General features: G+C 43.1%; 1 protein-coding gene across 23 annotated transcripts in view; it reads right to left on the bottom strand.

Moving 5' to 3' along the window:
- MYO3B (myosin IIIB) overlaps positions 1-26,320 on the bottom strand; it is a 523,310-nt gene that overhangs the window by 338,491 nt on the left and 158,499 nt on the right. For all 23 annotated transcript variants that reach the window (XM_053283475.1, XM_053283469.1, XM_053283482.1 and 20 more), the window contains one exon: positions 4,146-4,211. In XM_053283475.1, the coding sequence (XP_053139450.1) occupies positions 4,146-4,211 (66 nt within the window). The remainder of the gene's footprint in view (positions 1-4,145; positions 4,212-26,320) is intronic.

Raw genomic sequence — 26,320 nt, 5'->3', positions numbered from 1 at the left:
TTAGAGGCATCTTGCCTCTGAGGATGGAGGTGGCCTATAGCCACCAGACTAGTAGCCATTGATAGACCTGTCCTCCAAGAATTTGTCTAAGCCATCCAATCTAGTGGCCATCACCACATCCCGCTGCAGAGAATTCCATAGATTAATTATGTGCTGTGTGAAAAAGAACTTCCTTTTGTCAGTCCTAAATTTTCCAGCCTTCTGTTTCACAGGATAACCCCTGGTTCTGGTGTTGTGAGAGAAGGAGAAACATTTTTCTCTGTCCACTCTCTCTACTCCATGCAGAATTTTTTACACCTCTATCATGTTTCCCTGTGGTCGCCTCTTTTCCAAAGTAAAAAGCCCCAGATGTTGTAGCCTTGTCTCATAAGGAAAGTGATCCAGGCCCCTGATCATCTTGGTTGCCTCTTCGGCACCTTTTCCAGTTCTTCAACGTCCTTCTTAAGATATGGTGACCAGAACTGCATACAGTAATCAAAATGTGGCCTCACCATAGATTTGTACAAGGGCACTCAAATATTAGCATTTTTATTTTCAAAAGGGATTGGCCTTTTCTGAGTCGACAAATTCAATAAGCTGTCCACCACAACCCCAAGCTCTCTCCTGGTCATATATATGAGCTGACAGCTCATATATATAAGTGTATATGTGAAGTTGGGTTTTTTTGCCCCAATATAAATAAATAAATTTAATATTAATTAATTAATTAATTAAATCTAAATAGATAGATAACTAAAATAAACTAAAATCACTTTACACTTGCTTACATTGAACCGCATTTGCCATTTGGTTGCCCACTCACTCAGTTTGAAGAGATCCTTTTGGAGCTCCTCACAATCTGTTGTGGATTTCACTACCCTAAACAGATTAGTGTCATCTCCAAATTTGGCCAGTTCGCTGCTTACCCCAACTCCTAGATCATTTATGAACAGGTTAAAGAGCACTGGTCCCAGTACCGAACCCTGGGGGACCACACTTCTTACTTCCCTCCATTGTGAAAACTTTCCATTTATTACTACCCTCTGTTTCCTGTCCTGTCCACATTTCAAATCACAATGGTGCTTCATTATATTTCCATCATATGTAAGAGAAGAGTTTTAATTTCAAGCAAAATTTCTACGTTTTTACAAACAAAACCCTGAGTCCCTCCCCTTACTAGATATGGGGAAATCGGGTTTTTTAATGTGATTTTCATCACAATTCACAAGGGTTGTTTGAGTATCTACACTAGGCAGTCTAATATCCAAAATAAGTTAATATGTTGTACTTCATACATTATCACCCACATACGTGCTTCTTATTATACAAAGATGTAGCCTGGATCTGCCTTCTCTATGGGCTTTGGAATGCATTCCCTGTCAAAATCAAAGTTTCTGATTACTTTGTAAAAGACCCTTAAGACACACCTGTTTTCTTAGGCTTTTAATTAAAACTAATTTTAAGCTGTCAAATTGTTTTACTCTGTGAAATTGTTTTAATTGTTTTTATTCTGTTTTTATTAGCCTACTTTCCTTATGCAGTCACTCAGCATGTGTGTTGTGTTTATGTGTGCATGTCCATGCATGTGTGTGTGTCCCCCATCAACTTTGCAATGCCTGGACCAATATGAACCAAATTGGGTAAAGTTGTAGGGACATAAGGACACTGCGACAGCATAGTTTGGGATGATGTCATCTACCCCAATTCAAGATGTTGGACACGTAAACGTTTGAGGCACGTGGGCTAATCTGTGGACCGTCTAACTGATTTGAACCAAATTTGGTACAGTTGTAGTGAGTGACACATAAGGTGACCTCAACAGCATAGTTTGTGATAATGTAATCCACCACAATTCAAGACGGCGGACATATGAACATCTGAGGCACAAGTGGGCTAACCTACCAATATGAACCAAATTTGGAACAGTTGCAGGGGCACATAGGAAAACCTCAACATCATAGTCTGTGATTATGTCATCCACCCCATTCAAGATGGTGGATGCATGAACATCTGAGGTGTAACTAGGCTAACTTATGAACTGCCTAACCAATTTGAACCAAATTTGCTACAACTGTAGGGATACAAAAGGATGGCTAAAGAGCATAGTTTGTAAGGATGTTGCCCACCCCAATTCAAGATGTCGGATGTGTGAACATTTGAGGCACAGGTGGGCTAACTTGTGGATCACCTAACCAATTTGGATCAAACTTGGTGTAGTGAGTGGCACAAAGGGATACCTCAAAGGCGTAGTTTGTGATGAAGTCAGCTACCCCAATTCAAGATGGTGGACGCATGAATGTCTGAGGTGTAACTGGGCTAACTTATGAACCACCAAACCAATTTGAACCAAATTTGCTACAGCTGTAGGGACACATAAGGATCACTCAAAGGCATAGTTTGTAATGATATCACCCACCCTGATTCAAGATGGCAGACACGTGAGCATTTAAGGCTGAAGTCGACTAACTTGTGAGGATGGTAATGATCAATTAAGATTATAGTGAAAGGAAAAAAGGCAGACTACTTGTACTGTATTTTGAATGGGAGGAGTGTTTCACTTTCTGCTTATGTGCACATAAGCATTTGTGCAAATGAGTGCATTCCATGAGCCCAGGGGCAAGTTTCAATCGAAGCCTCTTCCTGAAGAACTCTTTTGTAAATGAACTAGTCTTTTGAGCAGCTTCCAAGAAAGAGAGCACAGAGATTCAACAAATGGTTTGTATTTGTACAAGTTATGGTGCATATCCCCACTCTAGAAATATTGCAATCATGTTTTCAAAAGAAACCAGTCCATTCAGTGCTCTCCAATGAAAAGTGTGTTGGATTTAAAATGCCTGGTCCACAAAGTTCACTGGGTGGCCTTGGCCAGTCACTATCTCTGTCTCCCATTCATATGCAACCAGGGTGGACCCTGCTTAGCTAAGGGGACAAGTCATGCTTGCTACCACAAGACCAGCTTTCCTCTCCTGATGATGATCATCATCATCATCGTTGTCGTCATCATTTCTTCTTATTATTTATTATTATTATGCTGTTTACACACAGTCTACCAGATGTTATTGACTGGATTTGGCACTTTAATTATCGAGCCCCTTAAAGAAAAATTAAAGATAGCATCGTAGTATTCGTGCTGTTCCGAGCAGTGCGGCCTTCTGTAGCTGATGTGTTGTAATTTTATCATAATTATGAATAGGATAAGAGAAGCCTTCTACCCTAGTTTAGGAAATGTGCACACTCCTGTTTTCTGATCATCTGTGAGTTAAAAACAAGGGCGGAGGCACCGGCAGTGATTGTGTGCTAAGCAGCAGCTGGATCAGAGGGCTTTTCCTTCTACCTCATTAAAACCTGGGTACAGCTACTGGGTAGGAGGGAGGCCTCTGGCCAAGCTGCTGCTGAACACATTATCACTGCCACTAACCTTGCTTTTAACTCTCAGACAATCAGAAAACAGGGAATGTGCGCAGCTCCCAAACTAGGTAGGATGCTTGTCCTACCCTAAGAATAATCATGTGAATGTGCCTACTACTTTTCAGCAACAAAGTTCTCAGAGCAGGCCATAGTCTAAAGAGAAAGACAAGGGAGACACCAGCAACAGTCACAAGGAAGGATACTATGCTGCTCTCCCCCTTCTAAATAAGAGAGAGAGAATTTTAAAAGATGCCTCTTTGCCCAGTTAGCAGGGTAAAAGTTTAGACTCTGTGTGCATGTGTCTCTGTCATCCGCACTTAATGCATTTGCTGTGGAGAAATTATACAGTGTAGCAAACATATTGGATGTGTAAAGTGTGGAGCTGCCCTTGGCCTGTCACTGTGCTGCATCAGACTTGGAGATATGGAGCTCTGACCTTCGCTTGAAATATTAAAAATCCGTAAAGAAATCCTAAATGTAAACATTCTATTTTGTTTCAGCCTGCTGTGGCTGCAATCCTAAGCACACTTCCCAGAAAGTAAGTCTCACTGAGCCCAGTGGGACTTGCTTCTGAGTAAACATGCTTACCATTGCACTGTAAAAGCTGGCCAACCATCTATAAGATGGAATTTCGTAATATAAATGGAAGTGAAACAGAACTCGTGTTTGCTGGGAAGAAATTTCACTTCCAAGGTTTTCATATATCATTGTGTAAGCGCCTGCTGAGCAAGCAACGTAAATCAGAGAGAGGTACTCACTGTGAAATGAAGTGGTTAAACCCTCTGGACCATTTTTCTGGTTGTAGCAACGTAGGAGGGGGATTCCTGAAAAATACAAATATTTCATAAGAACAACTGAACCAAATCAAACCAATTGTTTAACAGTATCTGTTGTGTGGCTCTGCCCAGACATGGTTGCTGCCAGATGTTCTAACAGTAGAGAGTAATAATAGATATTATTGCATATATACTGTTCTGTCTCCTTGCCGCTGCCAAGCATCTGATCCCTAGTTATTTCATGACCCTAGAGAGACACATGATTAGTCGCCTTAGGGTCAACAAGGTCAAGCATACAGGTGAAACTCGGAAAATTAGAATATTGTGCAAAAGTCCATTAATTTCAGTAATGCAAATTAAAAGGTGAAACTGATATATGAGACAGACGCATTACATGCCAAGTGAGATAAGTCAAGCCTTAATTTGTTATAATTGTGATGATCATGGCGTACAGCTCATGAAAACCCCAAATCCACAATCTCAGAAAATTAGAATATTACATGGAACCAAGAAGACAAGGATTGAAGAATAGAACAATATCGGACCTCTGAAAAGTATACAGTGTACTGTGCTTGATTGGCCAGCAAACTCGCCTGACCTGACCCCATAGAGAATCTATGGGGCATTGCCAAGTGAAGGATGAGAGACATGAGACCAAACAATGCAGAATTGCTGAAGGCCGCTAATGAAGCATCCTGGTCTTCCATAACACCTCATCAGTGCCACAGGCTGATAGCATCCATGCCACGCCGCATTGAGGCAGTAATTGCTGCAAAAGGGGCCCAAACCAAGTACTGAATACATATGCATGCTTATACTTTTCAGAGGTCCGATATTGTTCTATTCTTCAATCCTTGTCTTCTTGGTTCCATGTAATATTCTAATTTTCTGAGATTGTGGATTTGGGGTTTTCATGAGCTGTACGCCATGATCATCACAATTATAACAAATTAAGACTTGACTTATCTCGCTTGGCATGTAATGCGTCTGTCTCATATATCAGTTTCACCTTTTAATTTGCATTACTGAAATTAATGGACTTTTGCACAATATTCTAATTTTCCGGGTTTCACCTGTATGTAAACAGGAGGCAGGACTGCAGCCACCATCACTATTTTATGCAGAGACAGAAACAATACAACATTTAGTGCCAATATAGCAGAAAGTAACATAGCAACAATATGTGGCTAACGTCCCTTCACAGTCTCTGCTTGTAGAAAAGGGCTCTTGACAAATAATTCAAATTTAATTCAGAGTAACATACAGGCATGTCATCAACGGGCGACATTTTAAAGCAGCTGCTGGGGCCTCTGCATCCTGCAGCCAGTAACTCACCAAAAAAAGCTCTAGGAAAAAAGTTTTTTAAACCCCACTGCAGTGATGTGCCATCCCTACCCCTGAAGCCAAAAAAACTGAGAGACCCCATGGGAAGGCCCTTTGCCAGGAGTCCCCCTCAAATCTGGAGCTTGACCTAGCAACACATAAGACAACACTATTTGAAAATAGTTTCAAAAACAAGAAAGGAAAAGTCATAAATGCAGCTTAAATCTGAGCATGTAAATGTGCACACAGTCATACAGCAGTTGAGTTTTACAGTCTCGACTCACCTCTTGTGCATGTGTGTACTAGGAATGTGCAGACAGGTTCGACATCAAATGTGTTCAACGCTGAACCAGTTTCGTTTGACTGTTCAGGGTCAAATCGAACCACCTCCTGGTTGGTCTGAACCTCCCCAGGGGGTTAGTGGGTTTTTTTAATTAATTTTTTTAATTACACTTACCCCCTCTGGGGGAGTTATTTGAGGCAGCGGAGGGTCTGTCGAGGTTCCTCCTCCTCCTGCTGGCCTCCCTTATGCCAGGCTACACAGAGGCACATTGCGCAGGTGCGGTTCCTCCAACATCGCCACCGTACCAAGGGGGAAAGGTTGATGAGCGGCCACATAAGGCAGGCTGGTGGGGGGAGGGGTAACCTCTGTGGACACACACACCCTGAGCCACCTTGAACAACTCTCCCAGAGGGGATAAGTGTAATAATTTTTTTAAAAATAATAATAATCTTGAACCCCCTCTGGACCGAACCAAACTGGGGCGTTCAAGCAGGTGCCCGGACCAAACTGGCCCAGTCCGGTTCAGGTCCCATCCAGACTCGAACCGGACCAGACCAGCTGGTTCCATGCATGCCCCTAGTGTGTACACATATACAAACAAAATCAAAACAAATCAAAACATAGTAAAGACATTATGGCTTTATAATAAATGGCCCAGTTTCATTCATCTGTGTCTATTCAAAACAATTTCAACTATCCAATTTCACTGCCATTTGTCATGTTGTCTAAGCTAAAATGGTTATTACTTTTCTCTTTTGGTATAACACCAGCACAAAATGAGAGGGGAAAATCCAAAGTACTTGCAGGATATGCATCATTTATCACATTTACTATTAGGAAGTAATGTGACGGGTTATATTCAGTGACATTAATGCTTAGTCCCATGTTCCATTAAATAGGTTCATATCACCACCTGCATCAGAGAACCAGCTGCGATGCATACAAATACAGACTGCAGAGGTGAATTCAGAAAATAGGAAACACATTTTAAAAAACCCTATTTGCATAGGTTCTAGAAGGTGTGTGTTGGGAAAGGCTGCAAATGACCCTGTTTCTTCATCATTTTGCTTTTTCCTCATGCGAGCTGGTATATAAATTAATCTCAGGCCACCGGACTGCAGCTCAGCATCAGATTCTCTTCCGGTGTGTGTGTGTAGGCTTGTGGTAGAATGTTCATGTCAGTCGTCAGTTCTGTACACTGATTGGTCAGTTTATATTTCTTACTGGACGCTTGAGCCTTCAGCCAGTTTCCATTCAACCTCAAATCTAACACCCTTGAACCAGCCCAGATTCAATTTGATTTGGATCCAATTCAAGTACCCAATGGATGGCAACTACCACTCAAACCTCAAATAAATCAGGCAAAGGGGTGATTTTTAAATGAATTTTTGAATTCGGAGTGCTTTTATTTTTTCTTCCATGGGAAACTGTTAAAATTTAGTCTCTTTGATGTGTAATGAATCCTCATGGGGATTCATTATAATAAAGTCATTACACACCAAATAATCCAAAATTTTAACACTGTAAAAAATATATTTAATTTATTTTCATTTATATTCTGCTCTTCCTCCAAGGAGCCCAGAGCAGTGTACAATACATACTTAGGTTTCTCCTCACAACAACCCTGTGAAGTAGGTTTGGCTGAGAGTGAAGTGACTGGCCCAGAGTCACCCAGTAAGTATCATGGCTGAATGGGGATTTGAACTAGGGTCTCCCTGGTCCTAGTCTAGTCTCTAACCACGACATCATGCTGGCTCCAAGTACCCTACTGCCTTGGGGGGTTAGTGTGGTGGTTAGCACACAGGGTGCTACTAATTCCCCCAACCCACAAGGCAGTTGGGTGCTTCGTTAATTTTTAAGGAATTCTTGTAGTGCTGTTTATACCCTTTGGTGTTTTATGATTTCTCATAGGGATTCATTATAAAAAGTCATAAAACACCAAAGGTTCCTAATCTCAACACTTCAAAAAATCCTTTTTAAAAAAATACCCCACTGTGGGTTGGGGGGTGGTTGGAATGTGCCCTACCCCAATGTGCCCTACCCCCACCCAAAAAACCCCCCACTTTCGGCCACCTCACACAACCCACAGGGAGTAATGTGAGCACTTAAAATCCCCAGTGTTAACTATGGAATAAAAAAATAAAACCACTCCAAACTCAACAATTCTAAAAATAAATAAATCACCCCTTTCCCTGAGGAGTTTGGGTGGTAATTGCCACCCATTGGGCCCTACCACCCATCCCACTGTGGTGCCCCAGGAGACACCCACAGGTGACAACGGGCAGTTTTGTGTCCCCATTGTGCCCTATGGGTATAGCAAGCTGCTGCATGCGCACATTCACTGCAACACGCCCCCCCCCACATAATTACAATACAGCACGCATTAAAAATGAAACCCACTGCATCCAACCCCCACCGCCATGTGCAGGATAACAACATGTGTAATAGCGTAAGGATTTGGAATCCACTGGACTAACATCAAATCCCCTCTCCCTGCAAGCATGTCAACAAGCAACAACTACACATGTTGCAGCAAATCCGAGACCTGTGTTAAGCAGAAGTTCACGTGACAACGCATTGCAGAATTACTTAATCTAAAATCCCCAGCATAGAGAACTGGTACAGCAATGCCCCCCACCCCCTCCAAGCAGAAGAGCGAAAACAACAGCACACATTGCAACAACAAAATCCACAACGGAACCAAGAGGTGTTTATAAACCTATTGTAAATGCAAACGTCAATTTGAATAAAATGATGCTTGACCATGACTTTATTGGGAATTTTTTTTTAAAAATTAAAGAAATCACACAGAACCTATGCCTAGCCATGAGCTGAATGCTGGATAAGGTTACCCAAAATACAGGCTGAGGTTGAACAACTAGGCACTTGAATTAAAATATACACATACTGGAGTGAAGTGACGGAGAAGAAGAAAAATAAAAGTCATACCTGTGCATGCTGTGCAGAAAGGTTTGGTTGTTCATTTGTTTGTTTTGCCATGGCCTCAGAACGCCATGCCTTCTGTGACAGACAGGCCGACACCTGCACCAGCAACCAAGCTCATCTTTGGCCATGGCTGGGGTGTGTGTGTGCGCGCACACACGTATATGCTGTTTCAGTCACAGTGCTTCGGGGAGGGGGGCAGTTAAGAATGACAGCAAAGCAAAGTAGCCAACCAAACCAACAATGCAAACAAGTGATGCCATAAAGGAGAAATTCAAACAAATCAATTTATTTACGCACACACAAAAAAACCCCTCCTGCCTGCCTGCTCCATCACACCACAGCCTCTGATGGATGGGTGCTGCTGCTGGGCAACAGCGCCAGTCCACCCACCATCGACCATCGTCATAGCCTTCATGGTGTGATGTGTGCATGCATGTGTGCGCCATGCAAACAATGCAATAAATAAATAAATAAAACCCTCCTGTGCTTGCTCCACACACAACAGCCTCTATGGATGGATGGATGCTGCTGCTGGGCCCCAGGGTCAGTGCTCCCTGCAAGAGGGATCCCCAGATTTTGTTGTATACAACTCCAAGAATCCCCAGTAGCAATGGCCATTGCCACTGGGGATTCTGGGAGTTGTAGTCACAACATCTGGGGATCCCTCTTGCAGGGAGCATGCCCCTGTGGCTCTGGTGAGATTGAAACGACGGCTCATGTACCCTTGTACTGTCACTATTACCGTGATATTCGGCAAAAGCTCATCTCTTCATATGCAGTATTAGCTCATATCCAGGCTGTACTGATTCCTTTAACCTAAATTTCATCTTGACAGATCAGAATGACTCTTCTAGATCCTATAATGTGGCCAAGTTCTGCCCAATCGCTAGCAAAATTCGTTTAGAGCTCATTAAGAATTAAATATTCTAACGCTTATATGTATGTTACCTCCACTCGCTGGATATGTTGCTGCCATACATAATATAGAATACAATATGATATGAGATTTAACACCGCTCTGTATTAATCACATAATTTTGCTGTCCTGCTACCCTTATACTCAGTGTCATTCTGATATTAGTGTTGACTAACTTTTATATATAGTTTTATGTTCATGGTTTTATCTTCTAGCTTATTATTATTATTATTATTATACTAAGTAATTTTATAGAGACTTTTTATTGGTTTGTAGGAGTAGATTGTTTGAACTGTTTTTGTCTGTTTTGCTGTTATGCTGGTCAAAGATCGCAATCAATAAAGACGAAGACTTGCAGGGAGCTCTGCTCCGGGCGCCAGGCCACCCAACATCATGGTTGGCATTGCGGTGTGATGCGTGTGTTCATGTCTGCATGTGTCAGCAGCACTAACGTGCAGACTGTGACACATCTTGGTCAGGATGAGCTGCCAGTGGCATGGGAGGCAGTGCACAGGGAGGTGATCAGGAGTCACTCACGCTCCACGGCTAGCTCGGGGTAGCCCAGCAGGGGAAGGTTGGCCTAAATGAAGACCAGCTGCTCAACCAATGCAGAGTCCAGCCTTGAGCGCAGAGGGGTCACCACGTCCCCAGCCATAGAGAACAGCCTCTCGCTCAGGACACTGGTTGGCGGGCATGAGAGGAACCGACCAGCAACGGATGCCAAGTCTGTCCAGACATGGTTACGCGTTGCCCCAAACTGGTATACCTCCGCTTCCTGGCCTTCCACCAGCTCCTGCAGGTATTGCAGAACAGACTGCTCAGCATGGCTGCAGGGCTGGGCCGGCTCCTTCTGTCCCCCTGGCAAGGCACCAAGGAAACCCTCTGTGAACCACCAGGAACACAGAAGTGGCACTGGCCGCTCTGTTGTTGCAGCTGCCAGAGAGACCACGCTGCTGCACTGGGAAGTGGTGGTGGGTGACAGTGCCCCTGGGGGTGAGCTTCACATTGCTAGGCACACCAGCCTCCTCCTTCTGGCTGTGACCTAACCTCCTCTTCTCTGCACCCCTAACATCTTCAACCAGGAGGTCCCTCTGCCTGGGCAGCTGGGCAGGGGTGACAGCTCTGCCCTTCATCCTTGGGTCGCAGAGGCATGACAGGATATGTCATGCAGATGCACCAAAGAGCTGGCTGAGCCATTCCACTTCTCCAGTCCTCAGCTGACCTGCCAGGGCGATTGTGTCCCCAGAGGTCAGAGTGGCCTGGAGCTCACCCATCATCTAATCGAGAAGAGCGGCAGGCAAAGCCTGGCTCAGCGTAGCCGCCTCAGTACACAAACTGTTCATGGCAGCATAGAATGGCTCAAGTACCAGGACAAGCTCGGACAGGAGCTGCCAGTCTGCATTGGACAAGTCACACACATCCAAGCCACTATACCTTGCCAGGCTGTGGATGGCTTCCTCTTGCTCCTGCAGGCACTGGAACAAGAGAAAGGTGTAGTTCCACCAGATTGGAACATCCTGAGGGATCAGGTGTTCAGGCAGGCCCAGCTCAATCTGCCTCACCTTGAGCATGTGCCTTGCCTTTTCACTCTGGTGGAAGTGGCCAGCGATCTTGTGGCACTGTTCCACAAGAGTGGCCACGGAAGCAGCAGCGGGCTGTGGGAGGATCGACCTTCTGCTGATGCTTGGACTTCGAATCCTTAAGTCCAAGCTCATCGTGCACAACCAGATTCAAAGTGTGCGCCATGCAACGTATATGCACAAATTGAATCTGCTTAGCCTCCTTCCCTCTGGTGGCTGCATTGTCAGTGACTATGAAGCCTTGATGGAGGGTTGGCTCCTCAGCAAGCCAAGCATTCACCTGCCAGTCCATGACTACTGCCAAGTAATCTGACTTGTGTTCTGTATCCATCGCCTCCACATGCAACACTGCTGAATAGGACGATGCCCCCTCACCCTCATGCCCCCAGCTGGCCTGTTAGAGACATGAAGGCAGTGTGCAGCCCATTGCGACTCATCCAGAGATCCACAGTGTAGTGCACACTGGTGTTGGGCACTGCAGGTTCTGGAAGAACTAGATCTGATGAGATGATCTTCTTCCAGCAGCAATCCAAGAAGGAAAAAAATGAATCTCCTTTCCACAGCAGCAGCAAGAATGGCCAGCAACAATGCTGTCCTCCCACGAGGCAGCAGAGCAATGGCTGACCAATGTCCCCTTAAGTACATTTGAAAGCCCCTCCATCTTTCTCCCCCTCCCTCCCCCCCCATCAGCCAATGCTGGCACAGTTCCCACTGGCAACACAGGATTTAAATGACAACAAGCCAACCAAGAAGCAACGGGATCAAAAGCCTATCACTCTACCCTGCAAACTGGAAAATCATAGTGGCAGAGAAGCTCGGAGGGCTGGAAATTTTCAGACACACAAAATGGACACTCAGGAAAACAGGCCCACAAAATGGCCACTCAAATCTCGAATCTACTCAAATTGATTCAAGTTCGAAACAACCAGATTAGATTCAAGCTTGAATCTAGCCACTTGCCACCAAGGAGATTTGTTTGGGGTCCAAATCACTAGAATTTACTAGATCCAAGTCAAATTGATTTGGACCAAAATCGATTCGCACATCCCTAACTACTACTACTATTTATATACCACTTTTCAACAAAAGCTTGCAAAGCACTTTACACAGGGGAAAAAAAAAAGATTCCATCACTAAATAAAACCTTTCATTTTTCAGCAGCCCTTTGATGACCTACTGTAACTTCGGATCCTATTTTATCCTGCCGTGTTGTGTGTATTATTGTACATTTTTAAAAGTTGTTTTAAAGCCTATGTACATTTCTTTGAATACTTTTTGTAGAAAATAGGTTAATAAATCCACTTCAGATCACACAGGGTTGGAGGGGGCAGATCAGTGTGTGGCACACTGCACAAGGGCAAAGATGGAGGTATTGGCTCACTGTACCATCTCAGGCACTGGGAGGCCTTAAGCTGGCTCTGAACAGGAATAGGTGCAAGGGAAGAAAACAAAGGAAAAATATAATTGCTTGTGCCAAAGAAACGTATGTTGTTTTTTCACAATGGTTACGGCGTTCCTTATACCCCTTGGTTATGAACTGGACTGGACACTTTTAAATCTGTTACATTATATGGGTTCTCTGTCATTGAGACTGGCTCTAATGTCACAGCTGGTAAAGCCAAATGGGTCATTTTTCCACCATCAAGGCCAGCTCCATGGTTCAATGGACACCATTTGTCTTTTGTGTTAAGCTGTGCGCCTAATTACAGATCACAGTTAATATATTTACAATGTGCAACAGCGGAGGAAAGAAATTGCTGCTTTGATCCCAAATTCTTCCCCAGTAGTGAGCCTACATGGTGATGGGCTGTCCTTGGGGGCAGGGAACATGGGATACATGAAATATATTTGATAAACAATAACATGTGTTTATTTGTTTAATGAATTTAGTAGCATCTTTTGCCGAGAAAAAACAGGTTGGACCTCTGAATGCATTATTGATGGCAGCCACATTGTTTCCAAAGGGAGTATTAGCAGCTCAGTACCAACACCTGCCCCCAAGAGCTGGCTCTAGCAAACAGAAGAGTTAGGTAGATGCCTTTTGTGAGTTTGCTTAATGGAATTTGGACTGAGGCAATCAGATAAACTCTGTATGTCAACATTGGTCGACATAGATTTCCTATCCCACTTGAACTTAAGCTTGTGTACTTCTTTCTTACAGCTCAAAGAAGCACCTTTAGAAAATAATAGGGCAAGGGGATACAGTTGTCTCCCCCCCCAAGGCAAGTCACATGACTGACTCCCCCAGCCGTGCACCCGCCCGGGCTTCCTTCAGTTGTATTCATCCTCCGAACTGATGTGAGTGTTAAGACCTGGAGCTACCAGAACAGCATGTCTTTCTCTAGTACCATTAAATGACTTGCATCGTCCACAATAATTTAGGATGATGTTCTATTGTGACACACACACACACACACACACACACACACACACACATATATATATATGCTTTTTGTTACCACTATTCAGCCTCATTTAAGATTTCTTTACTTCATGAGCTGAGCTTCAGTGGGGGGGGGCATTTTAAAATCTTGTCTCTGGGCCTACTCCAACCTTGCTACGCCCCTGCTTTGGGGGGGGGAGTGGTAGACCAACCAGGGGCGGAGCCACCATTGGGTGAATGGTTCAAAGAACCCAGGCCGCACCCAATCAGGGGCTGCGAGTGCAGCCTCAGACATGCCCCCTGCATCTGATGTCAGATGTGGGGGCATTATTTTGGTCCCAAATGGGGGTGCACAGCCCTGTTTGGAGCGGAAATTGGCCCGCGCTGTACTGGCAGGAAAAGCGGCTCCTGGTCCTGCTGACAATGCAGCAGGGCCGATCAATCTCCCTCCCAAACAAGGCCATGCAGCCCTGTTTAGGAGAGAGATCAGCCCATGAAAGCAGTGCAGGCTGATCTCCTTTCCAAACGGGCCCGTGCAGCCCCATTTGGAAGGGAGACCACACCCCAGCGTCTGACATCAGATGCGGGGGCATGGCTAGCCAGGTGCGTCTAATGTCAGACGCGGGGGCGAGGGCCAGGGGGCCACAGAGGTGGCCACACACAGGCCGCCACCAGCCTGGCTCTGTTCCTGAGACCAACCATGTGCGATAATGAGATTCTACTGCACCTGGCTGTATAACTGCTTGCATTAAGAAACAGAAACTCTATAATAATAATAACAACAACAACAACAACAACAACAACAACAATAATTTGATTTCTATACACACTCATGAATCACACTCATACTCCATGAACTCTCAGATAAAATATACTGAGCAGTTATTTGCTCATCTAAGTGCTAGTGTACACACATTACATTTCATTTGTGGTAGCTAGTGGCCAAGAGGCAACTAGTGGGATTATTGACTATTATTTTTATCTGCAACCTTCTCTCTAGCAATGTTTAGGGGTAAGCAAGCATCTGACAACAGACAATATTTCAATGTAATATGCTTAGGATCTGGATGTTAGGATAAAATGGTTGTATTTCTCCAGAACAGAAATAAGTAGATGGGGGCAAGAGAAATACAAATTAGATGATACCCCTTATCCAGTGCTTCAACATGAGCAGGTTTCCTCATCCACTTTAAGTGTACAGAGCCATCCTCTCCAATTAAAAGAACTGAATGGGGAAGAAATAAACCTTCATGCATTTATAAATCTCCCAGGCTCACAAAGGACTGCTGGATTTGGGAGACATTCTGTACTTCCTTCTTTGATATGCATTTTCACAGTGCACTGTATTCCTTGGAGTTTTGTCCAGTCTGATATTGAAATGTCACAATCAATGAAGCTTCCAACAACTCCCTCGAGAAGCATTTTCACAGTCTAACAGGTCACACTACTGGAAAATAGTTATGTGCCTCATTTCATTCTATAACTATTGGTTATACATACACAACACTCCTAGGGCTCTCCTCCTCAGGTCTTGAACACACAAAGATGATACGTTCTCACCAATCTCCCACCACACTTCATAGGCTAGCAGTGAAAAGGATAACTTGTCCCAGGTGCCGGAATTGGAAGTTTTTCATAGAGGTATTTCAATAAGTGAATTATAAGACACAGTTCCCTTAATTTCAAGAAAAATTGGCTGTCCCCAAATGAGACTGACAGGTAAAAGAAAAGAAAAATGACAGACCTTTCAAAATTGGAAGTCAAATATGTCTTCTTAGATTGGTTTTTATTGACAATTGCAAGATTGGCACTTGGCTGATATTTCTTTCACTAGTGGGGTTCACATTCAAATATTTACCTGTTATACATATGAAAGTGAAGTCCCTGAGAATACAGAAATATATTAGATATATTTTTGATAAGTGGGTGGTTTATAAATGGACACCAGGGATTTTACAAATGTATATTTGAATGCAATTACATCCTGAACATGTATTTGGTTATATAATTATATCTGGCTATATAATTATAGAACCTATTCACCACCTAAAAGGCTCCTTCTGGTTTTTCTTATTCATTCTCTGGATTCAGAAAAATATTCACTTTTGTTTGCCTATTCCTTTCTTGAAATGTATGGCAGTAATTTGCTGGGTACCTTGTGAATCATAAGCTCTCATTGTCCTCTTCCTCATAATTTAGGGTTTTTTTAAAAAATAAATAAATCTCAACTTCTGCAGAGTTTTTGAAACTAAAATTAGTTTTAAAAACTCTGTCAAAGATTTTGACAGTCAACTGGAACAAAATATTTCCTGCAGCAATAAAGAGAAGGGGGGAGAGAGAGAGAGAGAGAGAGAGAGAGAGAGAGAGAGAGAGAGAGAGGAGATACCAAACAGATTTTAAAAACAAATGTTTAATCAGGAATTTCTGGCAAGTCTCCAGCACTGAGCAATTTTTGGCAGGTGCCATACTGATGAGCAAGAAACTATTCCAATAGATAATTCAGTTGCAAAATTATGCAGAAAACATTCTGAGTTTCAAGAAGCAGTTTATAAATCACTGCGTGAGTTCTTAAAAGAGAGCGGGGGGAGGGAGGGAGAGTGCATGCAGCAGTATGGTAATTGAAGCAGATTGTTTTGTATATCCAAAGTCAAATATTTGAAGTAACATTTAGGTTACAGGCCATAAATCCCTAATAAATCCATAATAAGGTATGCATTGTGCTCTGGATATTGCATTAGTATATGAAGGTCAAATTATAATCCTTGGACAATGTGATTGAAAAAAACAACAAACAACAAACCAGGAAACAGCACAACCCAATGTGTGTGTACTCAGAAATAAGTCCCGGTGTGTTCAGTGGGTCTTACTCCCCCATAAGTGTGTTTAGAGTTGCAGCCTAAATTATTTTTAAAAAATACAATAAGGAAGTGCTCGTATAGGACTGAAAAATATTCTGCTTGGAGACATCTGGACTGTCTGACATTTTTCCTTGCAATCCATGGACCACTGAATTCAGGCAAGTTTGGCAGCTGCAAGATTTTATTAGTCTTTTCAAGCAATTGACAAGGCATCATTTATTTCTGTCATTTTCTTTTCGGCTTCCAGTTCTCGTTTCTAGCTCCACGTAGATAGGGAAAACAAAGCTCATTTCACAAACACTTCAAGAAGATGTAGGTGAATAAGCCCAGTTTGATTTTCTAATGGTCAAGCTTCATATTTAATCTATTAGCCTTATGGTATGGCATAAGGCATCCTACTTTTTCAAGGAGTTAAGAAGCAACTGAAATTGAAAGCTGTCAGTGGCAGCAAGGGAGTAATGAGGATGATTTTTCACTTATAATTAATCCATGTCTTCATTACAAATTAATGTTGCTCTTATATCCTTTTATTATTATTGGCATGGGTGCAAAATGTAAGCATGCCAAATAACAAAGAAAGACAAATGAGTAAGGTGTGTTTCTGTGTCCAATTAAAATACAGTCAGTTGCTCAGGCAATGTAATTTTGTTATTAGAATATTGACATTTCATTGTATAATGATATATGAGGTTCTCATGATGAATTGCCTACAAGGACAACATTTCAATGCAGGAAATTCCAAGCAAGCCATATGCAGATTATCACATATGACAACTGCACACATGTCTGGCACATTATGCATACATAGACTAGGAAGTTGTAATTGGCCGTGGCTTCCCAGCATGTGTAGGCCACGTGTGCAATCTATACATATGTTTACCTACGTGCCTTATGTATAAAATTTCCCCATCATAAGGGTTTGAAGTTGTCCTTGGTATCTGGAATGGCTGCATCTTAAATTAAAATCTTTAAAATCAACTTATGGACAGTCAATTTACATAACCATTTTTCCAACATAAGGTGACTTTCAAGCAGTCATCTTATATTTAGTGCCCTACTTAGAACCTGTTCTTCATAAAGGTTTGACTTATTTCTATTTCCCCACCATCAGGAAGCCAACAAAGCTCAAACTATAGAAGTGGAAGGAAGGAAGGAAGGAAGGAACCCAAATAATTTATACAGAAACAGGCTCTGGATCAAAGCATAAGCCTTAGACTCGGTTAGGAACCAAATAACTGTCAGCTTAATCTTTTTGGCAGCAATAAATAGAAGGGGAAGGGGGAGAGAGAGAGAGAGAGAGAGAGAGAGAGAGAGAGAGAGAGAGGAAGGATACCAAACAGATTTTAAAACCAATATTCATGTTATCCAGCTGTTCCTGTTTTCAGGTACCCATCTCTGGGAGAAATACTGTCCCTATCTTGTTCTTTATTTATCTTGTACTTTTATGACTTTTCCTTTGGCAGATATTTTGGAGATGCTTCTTTAAAAAAATGTTATGTTGGTATATAACCCCTGCTAACTTGGCAAAGAGGCACCTTTTAACGTGGTGGTTCTCTTTATTTAGCAGGCGGAGAGTAACTGGCCCTGTCCACCCCCAGCACAGTACCTCCAGTGACTGTTGCTGGTGTCTATCTTATGTTTCTTTTTAGATTGTGAGCCCATCGGGGACAGGGTTCCATCTTATTTGTTTGTTATTTCTCCGTGTAAACTGCCCTGAGCCATTTTTGGAAGGGTGTAAATAAATAACAACAACAACAACAACAGCAACAGCTCAGGTGGAAGAAGAATGCTGCAAGTCCATCTAACAGTAGAGGAGGAGAAAAGAAGCCTTGAAGAATATATCAAGGACAGTGAAGAAGATGCACTTCAAATGGTCAATAATGAGAAACTATTCAAAACCAATGAAACAAAGCAGGCCTACAAGAAAGAACAAGTCAAGAACCGAGCAGAAAAATGGAAAAATAAGCCACTGCATGGTCAGTATATTTGCACAAAATAACTGGAAAATCAAACATCACCAAGACCTGGCAATGGCTTAAGAATGGCAACTTGAAGAAAGAAACAGAGGGTTTAATACTGGCTGCACAAGAACAGGCACTAAGAACTAATGCAATAAGAGCAAAAGTCGAAAAATCAACAACAAACAGCAAGTGCCACCTTTGTAAAGAAGCAGATGAAACGGTGGACCACCTAATCAGCTGTTGTAAAAAGATTTCACAGACTGACTACAAACAAAGGCATGACAAGGTAGCAGGGATGATACACTGGAACATCTGCAAAAAATACAAGCTACCTGTAGCCAAAAATTGATGGGACCATAAAATTGAAAAAGTGGTAGAAAACGAAGATGCAAAAATATCATGGGACTTCTGACTACAAACAGACAAACATCTGTCACACAATTCACCAGATATAACTGTAGTGGAGAAGAAAGAAAAACAGGTTAAAATAATCGACATAGCAATACCAGGGGATAGCAGAATAGAAGAAAAAGAAATAGAAAAAATCACCAAATACAAAGATCTACAAATTGAAATTGAAAGGCTGTGGCAGAAGAAGACCAAAATAATCCCGGTAGTAATTGGTGCCCTAGGTGCAATTCCAAAACAGCTTGAAGAGCACCTCAACACCATAGGGGCCACAGAAATCACTATCAGCCGATTACAAAAAGCAATTTTACTGGGAACAGCCTATATTCTACAACGATATCTATAATAATAACAGCAACAATACTGATAATAAAATTCTGGCATCCCAGGTCCTTGGGAAGGACTCGATGTCTGGATAAAACAAACCAGTCAATAACACCTGTCTGTCTGTGTAAACAATCCTATATAATAAGATGGTTGGTGTCTGCGTCTGTGTCTCCGACGGGTGTCCTGGGCATGCGCGGAGCGCGTGCACAGAACACGCCGAGGGAGACACGGCCGCAGGCGCCGGCCGCCATGTTGGGTGGTTGGAGGAGAAGCGGCGGGCTGAGAAGAAGCGGCCACCGCCGAAGCTGGGCGGGGGGAGGACGCGGCGGGGGAAGCCGGCCGAGGCGGTGGCGGAGCCGCGGCCTCGGCCAGAGGACACGGTACGGCCGAGGCGGGGGCGGCAAGGGCTGACAGGGCCAGGAGGGGAAGTCACGGGGGGACAGAGGCGGCCCGGCCAGAGACTGGGGCAGGGGAAGAGAGGCAGGGGCAGGCCCGGCCCGGCCGCGGAAGTGCAGAGGCTGGCGGCGGGGCGGCTGGCTCTGGCCCGGCCAGAGACTGGGGCGGGGGGGAAAGGCAGCGGCGGGCCCGACCCGACCGCAGAGGCCACAGGCGGCAGCGGGCCAGGCCGGGCCAGGCGGTGGTGGGCCAGCTTGACATGGCCAGAGACGGGACATGGCCGGAGCAGGGACATGGCCGGAGCCGGGAGCAACAGCCAGGACCTTCCTTCCCGCCCCCACTCCTCCTCCTTCTCCTCCCACCTTTGCTGCTACTCCAGCCCAGTTGGCAAGAGCCAAAACAAACGCTGGGCCCCGGGCGGCTCCAGGTCAGTTGAGTCGAGAGGCCCGGGGGAGGAAGCGGCTGGAGCTGGGCCGGGGGAAGCCAACGGGGGGGGGGGGCACAACGGGAGAAAGTAAAGACTCTGGCTGCCTGCGCGGAACAGCAGAGGGGCACACAGAGACACGATCACACACTGGCATACACAACACTGAATGCGCACGCAGAGAGACACAATGAAACACAGGCTTTTGGAGGAGCGTGGAGATTCTGTGATAGAGAGACACGCTTACGCATCTTGCAGAGAGACACGCATGGGGTGGGGGTGAGGGGTCGGGTCAATTCACAGACACCCTTGCAAGAAGGTAGGGCAAAGAGAGCGATGGCGGGACAGCCCGTCACGGGCACAGCACCTTTCTCCTCACGTGCAAGAGTCGCCTGCCACACAGTGCAGTCCTAAACAGACCTGCTCAGAAGTTCGATGCGTTGAGTAAATACACTTGGGACTGGAGAGTGTTATTGAGAATGTTCATTCTTCTTTGTAACCTTTTGTTGTTGATGCTTTCCCCACCACCACCATCACCCACTCACCCCATCGCTGAGTCCACCAACCCTCCTTTAATAAATCCATGCTTTCGGTTTGCCTCACTTGCTAAACAGAAGAAATGCTCTTCGTTTCAAAGGAATCCTCCTTTGCGGTGAATTGCTAAAGCAGGGCACCATGGCCCTTTGGAAAGCGGGAACCTGAGAATCCACGCCCCCCCCCCCAGTAACAGGGGACTGAGAAAGAAAGAGATGCAACCTGAAGAGACTTGGAAGTCCATCTACTGGCCCCAAAGGTCTACTAGCGCCCGTTAATGAAACGGGCTTAAAGTGACTAGTATAATAATAATATAAAGGGACTAGAGTCTGTATTCATTCCCAAGTCCCCAGAAGTTTAATCTCTGAGCAGGAGACTGATGTAACCTACTCTAGTGCAGATGTGTATAATTATGCACAAAATATCAGTGTACCATTTACTTTCCACCCACAACATCATTTCCTTGCCACCCACAATAATTGCCTATCCACTTCTCTGATTCTCAGGGTAAACTGTTGTTATCCACTGACAAAAATACATGTTTAAGCATTCATTTGCTGTAAATATCCCTAAAGAAGAGCATTGCTTAAAATGTGTGCACATTGCATTTTTGTAAGTTAAAAAAACCCTGCATCCAGGGGCGGAGCCACGATTGAGCACAGGGGTTCAAAGAACCTGGCCACGAGCCATGAAAGGGTCACGCAAGCCCTCCAGGGTTTATTCCCAACCAGCATTTGCATTTATTTCCTTTTCTCTCCCTTGTTGCTAGTGATTCAGTTTGTGCACTCAAACCGGATCAATCTGGTTTGGGTCAGTTTGACCCAGTTCGGGATGCTTGTAAAGGGGAATCCGGTAAGGATTCCCCTTTAAAAGCAAAGGGGATCTCTAACAACTGAAAGGGGGTTGAAAGGGTAGGCGGGGGGCAGGCTAGAGGGCACCCAGCAGGGTTTGATTCAAACCAGTTCTGCGCACCCCTATCAGCTTAAAGGTAAAGTGTGTCATTGAGTTGGTGTCGACTCCTGACAACCACAGAGCCCTTTGGTTGTCTTTGGTAGAATACAGAAGGGGTTTACCATTGCCATCTCCTGCGCAGTATGAGATGATGCCTTTCAGCATCTTCCTATATCGCTGCTGCCTGATATAGGTGTTTCCTATAGCCTGGGAAACATAGTAGCGGGGATTCAAATCACTAACCTCTGGCTTGCTAGTCAAGTCATTTCCCGGCTGCGCCATTAGGTGGCTTCCTATCAGCTTACAACAGCCCTGCTGGATCAGGCCCAAGGCCTGTCTAACACAGTCACCTACTAGATGCTTCTAAGAAGCTCACAGGCAAGCAGTATGTGCATGCCCTCTCTCCTGCTATTGCTCCCCTGCAACTGGTATTTAGAAACATTTTTACTCCAGTCTAAGCCATCTAAGCCAGTGGCCATTATCATATCTTGTGGCAGATAATTCCATAGATTATGTGCTGTGTGAAAACGTACTTCCTTTTGTCAGTCCTATATTTCCTGGCCATCAGTTTCATGGGATGACCCCTGGTTCTAGAGTCGTGAGAGATGGAGAAAAAAATTATCTGCACTCCACCCTCCTCTCCACTCTCTCTGTCCATGCATAACTGTAAATACCTCTATCACATTTCCCCGTAGTTGCCTCTTTTCCAAACTAAAAAACTAAAAAGCCCCAGATGTTGTAGCCTAGCCTCATAAGGAAGGTGCTCCAGACCCCTGATCATCTTGATTGCCCTCTTCTGTACCTTTTCCAGTTCTATAATGTCCTTCTTAAGATATGTTGACCAGAACTGTACACAGTACTCCAAATGGGGCTGCACCATAGATTTGTATAAGGGCATTAGAATATTAGCAGTTCTATTTTCAATCTCCTTCCTAATGATCCCTAACATGGAATTGGCCTTTTTCACAGCTGCAGTACATTGAGTCAACACCTTCAATGAGCTGTCCACCATGACCCCGAGACCTCTCTCCTGGTCAGTCACCAACAACTTTAGCTGCATCATGCTCCACTGGAATATCCCAACATGAACTTGTGTATCCTTCTTAGTAAACTGAATGAGTCAAGTAGAGAACATTTCTAGTACTGCACTAATCATAATAAAGGCTAGGTATCAGAGTTTTAAACAACAGACTTTTGAACTCTTATGCCATGCCCAGCTTTTTTCCTCCCCCATCCCTCACACTTTTGATTTGCTTAACATGCAGCCTGATAAAGAGTTCTGGAGAAATTTAACACTTGCAGTAGATAACCTTGTGTCATTTTTTATTGGTTCTAATAGAGGAATGGCCTTGGAATTTTTCTGAATAGACCAACATGACAGGGTTACGAAAGCCATTGAATCTTTAGTTTACAATAAACTGAATCTTTCTGCCAAGTATTTTTGCAGATAATGAATCTGATTCTCAAAGATGTACACACTGGCCAAACAGACAGTGATTATGGGCAAAATTGATGAGTTGTGAGATAAAAAGTTGAGCAAAGAGATCAAGCTGCAGGCCCACTCTTCTCCCCTACCAAATATATATATATATATATATATATATATATATATATATATATATATATATATATATATATATATTTGACTTGTGAAAACTGACCATATTCCATTATCTGCTAGCAGATGCGCACTTGGACCCAATCCAGCACAGATTCTTCTATAAAATAATATTCTGTTGAGCCCAAGTGCTGTAGAGTATGCACCACCATTTTTATGCCTCAAGCCTCATCCAGATTATAAAAACCACAGGTGCATGGAAGCCTGCTTTAATGCACAGATGCCCTCACTAGATTAAGTTGCAATATTTCTTACTATTGCATAAACTGGGGAATTATTTCTATAGAAATAGAAACTATTTGCTACAAAATACCAAAACAGTTTAACTGGGCTTAACAAAAACATTCCATTCTCATTAAAATTGTAACCAGCATCTGAAAACTTAATGTATTTTATCTATCAGCCCATAAAATAATTCCACTATGAATATGAGCATCAACATTCTATTTCCGAGAAAAGCCTCAGTTTTTTAATTCCATCTTCAGAAAAACTTTGATGCTATGGAATGTGCAAGTTACTATACATTTCTAGAATTGGTTAATTATACATTATAAGGAATGAAAATGACCAATGGGTTCAAATAGATATCACAGGTTTCAAAGTGTGTTGATAATTCAGAGTCTCCCCACCACCACAAAAAAATCAGTTTGTGTAGCAACGAGTTTCCCCACCACCACCATGAAAAGATCAGACAAGGTGGTCAAGTCCTCATGCAACCGTGTGTGTGCTTTACCACCTCTCAAAAGCAGAGGTACAAGTTGGCTTTTGGAGACAATTGTTTTATTTAGTTATTTATATATTTACAATTGTTGGATGGGGACAGGAATCCCTAATAAGCTTCCACAGTCCTTGAAGAACTCCTTTTAAAAATGAACTGCCTAACCAATCTGAACCACATTTGTCACAGCTGTAAGGAAAGGAATAACTCAATGGCATAGTTTGTGATGATGTCATCAGCCCCAGTTCAAGATGGCGGATGCATGAATGTTTGAGGCTCAAGTGAGAACTGATTTGGACCAAATCTGGTACAGTTGTAGGGACACATAGCGACACCTCAACAGCATAGTTTGTGATGATGTCATCCATCCCAATTCAGGATGGCAGACATGTGAATGTTTAAGGCTGAAGTGGGCTAACGTGCAGATGGTAATTATCAATTAAGATCATTGTGAAAGGAAAGTAGACAGATTCGTTCTTAACAAGATGATACACATAAATAGATTTGAGTGTCATCAGTGAGTGGCACCCTGCACCAAATCACCTGATGATCTCCCCCAGAAGTTTCATGTAGGTATTAAAAAGCATTAGAGACAAAATGGAGCTCTGAGGGACACCATATAAAAGCTCTTGCTTTGAAGAGCAACAGTCTCCAAGGGACACTGAAATATACTCGACAGGTATGAGTTGAACCAGTGCAAAACAGTGCCTCCTACACCCAAACCCCTCAGGAGATCCAGAAGAATACCATGGTCGATGATAGATACTTTATTTACAGCCAATGGCCAAAACAAAACAACAACACAAACAATAAACATTATTCCAGCATTCAACATTAACTTAGTCACTAACTTTAACATCACTCGATGAGCTATGAATTCTAATTGCGATGTAACAAAATTTTGCTACAATATGAGATGCAGAGTGCATTATCTTCAAGTAAAAATTTCACCAGAAAATCATCCGATTGATGTTGAAACCTAGAAAGAAGCGGCAGAATCAAATGACATCTAATATTTCTGTAGAATCTACAGCGTCATAAAATGTGAACGATTGATTCAGGTTCACCTGAACCACTCCATGGTCGATGGTATTGAAAGCCACCAAGAGATCCAAAAGAACTAACAAAGTCACACTCCCTGTATCTATACCTAATTGGAAATTATCCATCAGGCCAACCAAGGCAGTCTCCACCCCAAAACCCACCCAAAACCAGTTTGAAATTGGTCTAGATAATCAGTTTCATTCAAGACAGTCAGGAGTTGGAAGGCCACCACCTCATCTTTTTAGATGGTGAGCACTTTGGGGACAGGGAAACATCTTATGTATTATTTATTTTTCTAAGTAAACTGTTTTGAGAGGGTTTTGTTTTTTTGTTGAAAATGGTATATAAATAGTAGTACCTGAAAATGCCTATTTCTGCATGAGCCACACCTCTCACTGAGGTCACCTGATAAATAAATCGGGGGAGATCTACCTGCAGTTGCCACCAGCTGTCCAATGGCAACTCAGGGTTGGGCCTTCTCTACAACTGTCCTTGACCTTTGGAATGTGCTCCCTGCCCAAATTAACATCTCTGGTGGCCTTCAGGAAGGCTTTAAAGACACATCTTTTAATCAGACTTTTGGCTGATATTTTTAATGTGTCTAACTGTTCTTAAATGTATTATTGCTTTTAACTGTATAATTGGTTTTAATTCCTTTGTTTTAATTGTTATCTAGTTTTTTTCTTTCTTTCAGTAAAGCACCACAAGATTTTATAACGTGGCAGTATAAAAACTGCAATAAATAAATAACTGTTCAGCGGCAAGTCATCATAGTGAGTGATGGCCATGTACAACACGCGACTCAGCCTAAGATGTTATTTTAACACCTCTTTAGCTGTATGCTTCATGCACAGTTTCTCTACCCAAGACATTCTGGAGCATTCCAAATAGAGAAACAAGCTCTGGTTACCTTGGTGATAAACTAAAGCTAAAAATTACACTTAATTGTTGCTGATGTCACAGCTCTCACATTGTTTCCAAGGCTACAAAGTACCTCAATTAATTGTGATGTTTCATTTCTCCTCTGTATTGGAAGCCTTTTCCCTTTGCTCAGTAAATTGTTTAGAAGAGCAGGTAATCTATCTAGGCTTAGCTAATAAGGCATTCGTAGCCTCTTAGCCATCTCTGGTAATGATGGGGTTTTATAAACTGGAAATGTGATTTCTTAAACTGTACAGAGCAATTTGATTCCCAGACTAACACAATTTCCCCCCCCAAAATTAAAAAATTAAAAAGCAAGCAAGAAAACCAAAGCAGCAACCCTTAAGATTCATTTTCATAAACAAGTTGGATTATATACATTTTCCACAATCAAAATACAAGTAAGCCCTATTCACACTTTATTTTCAACACTCATAAAATGAGTGTACAGTGTACACAAGTACAGATCTGTTCACAGGTAAAGTTATTCATATATTATGTTGAACCAGTATATTTACCTCCAAACGTGTGGTGGAGAGCTGTCCTTTGTAAGATGACCAACATCA

The sequence above is a fragment of the Hemicordylus capensis genome, chromosome 1 (genome assembly GCF_027244095.1).
Source record: "Hemicordylus capensis ecotype Gifberg chromosome 1, rHemCap1.1.pri, whole genome shotgun sequence".
Lineage (NCBI taxonomy): Eukaryota > Metazoa > Chordata > Lepidosauria > Squamata > Cordylidae > Hemicordylus > Hemicordylus capensis.
Note: the sequence above shows the minus strand (reverse complement) of the source record. Positions and strands in the feature narration are given on the sequence as shown.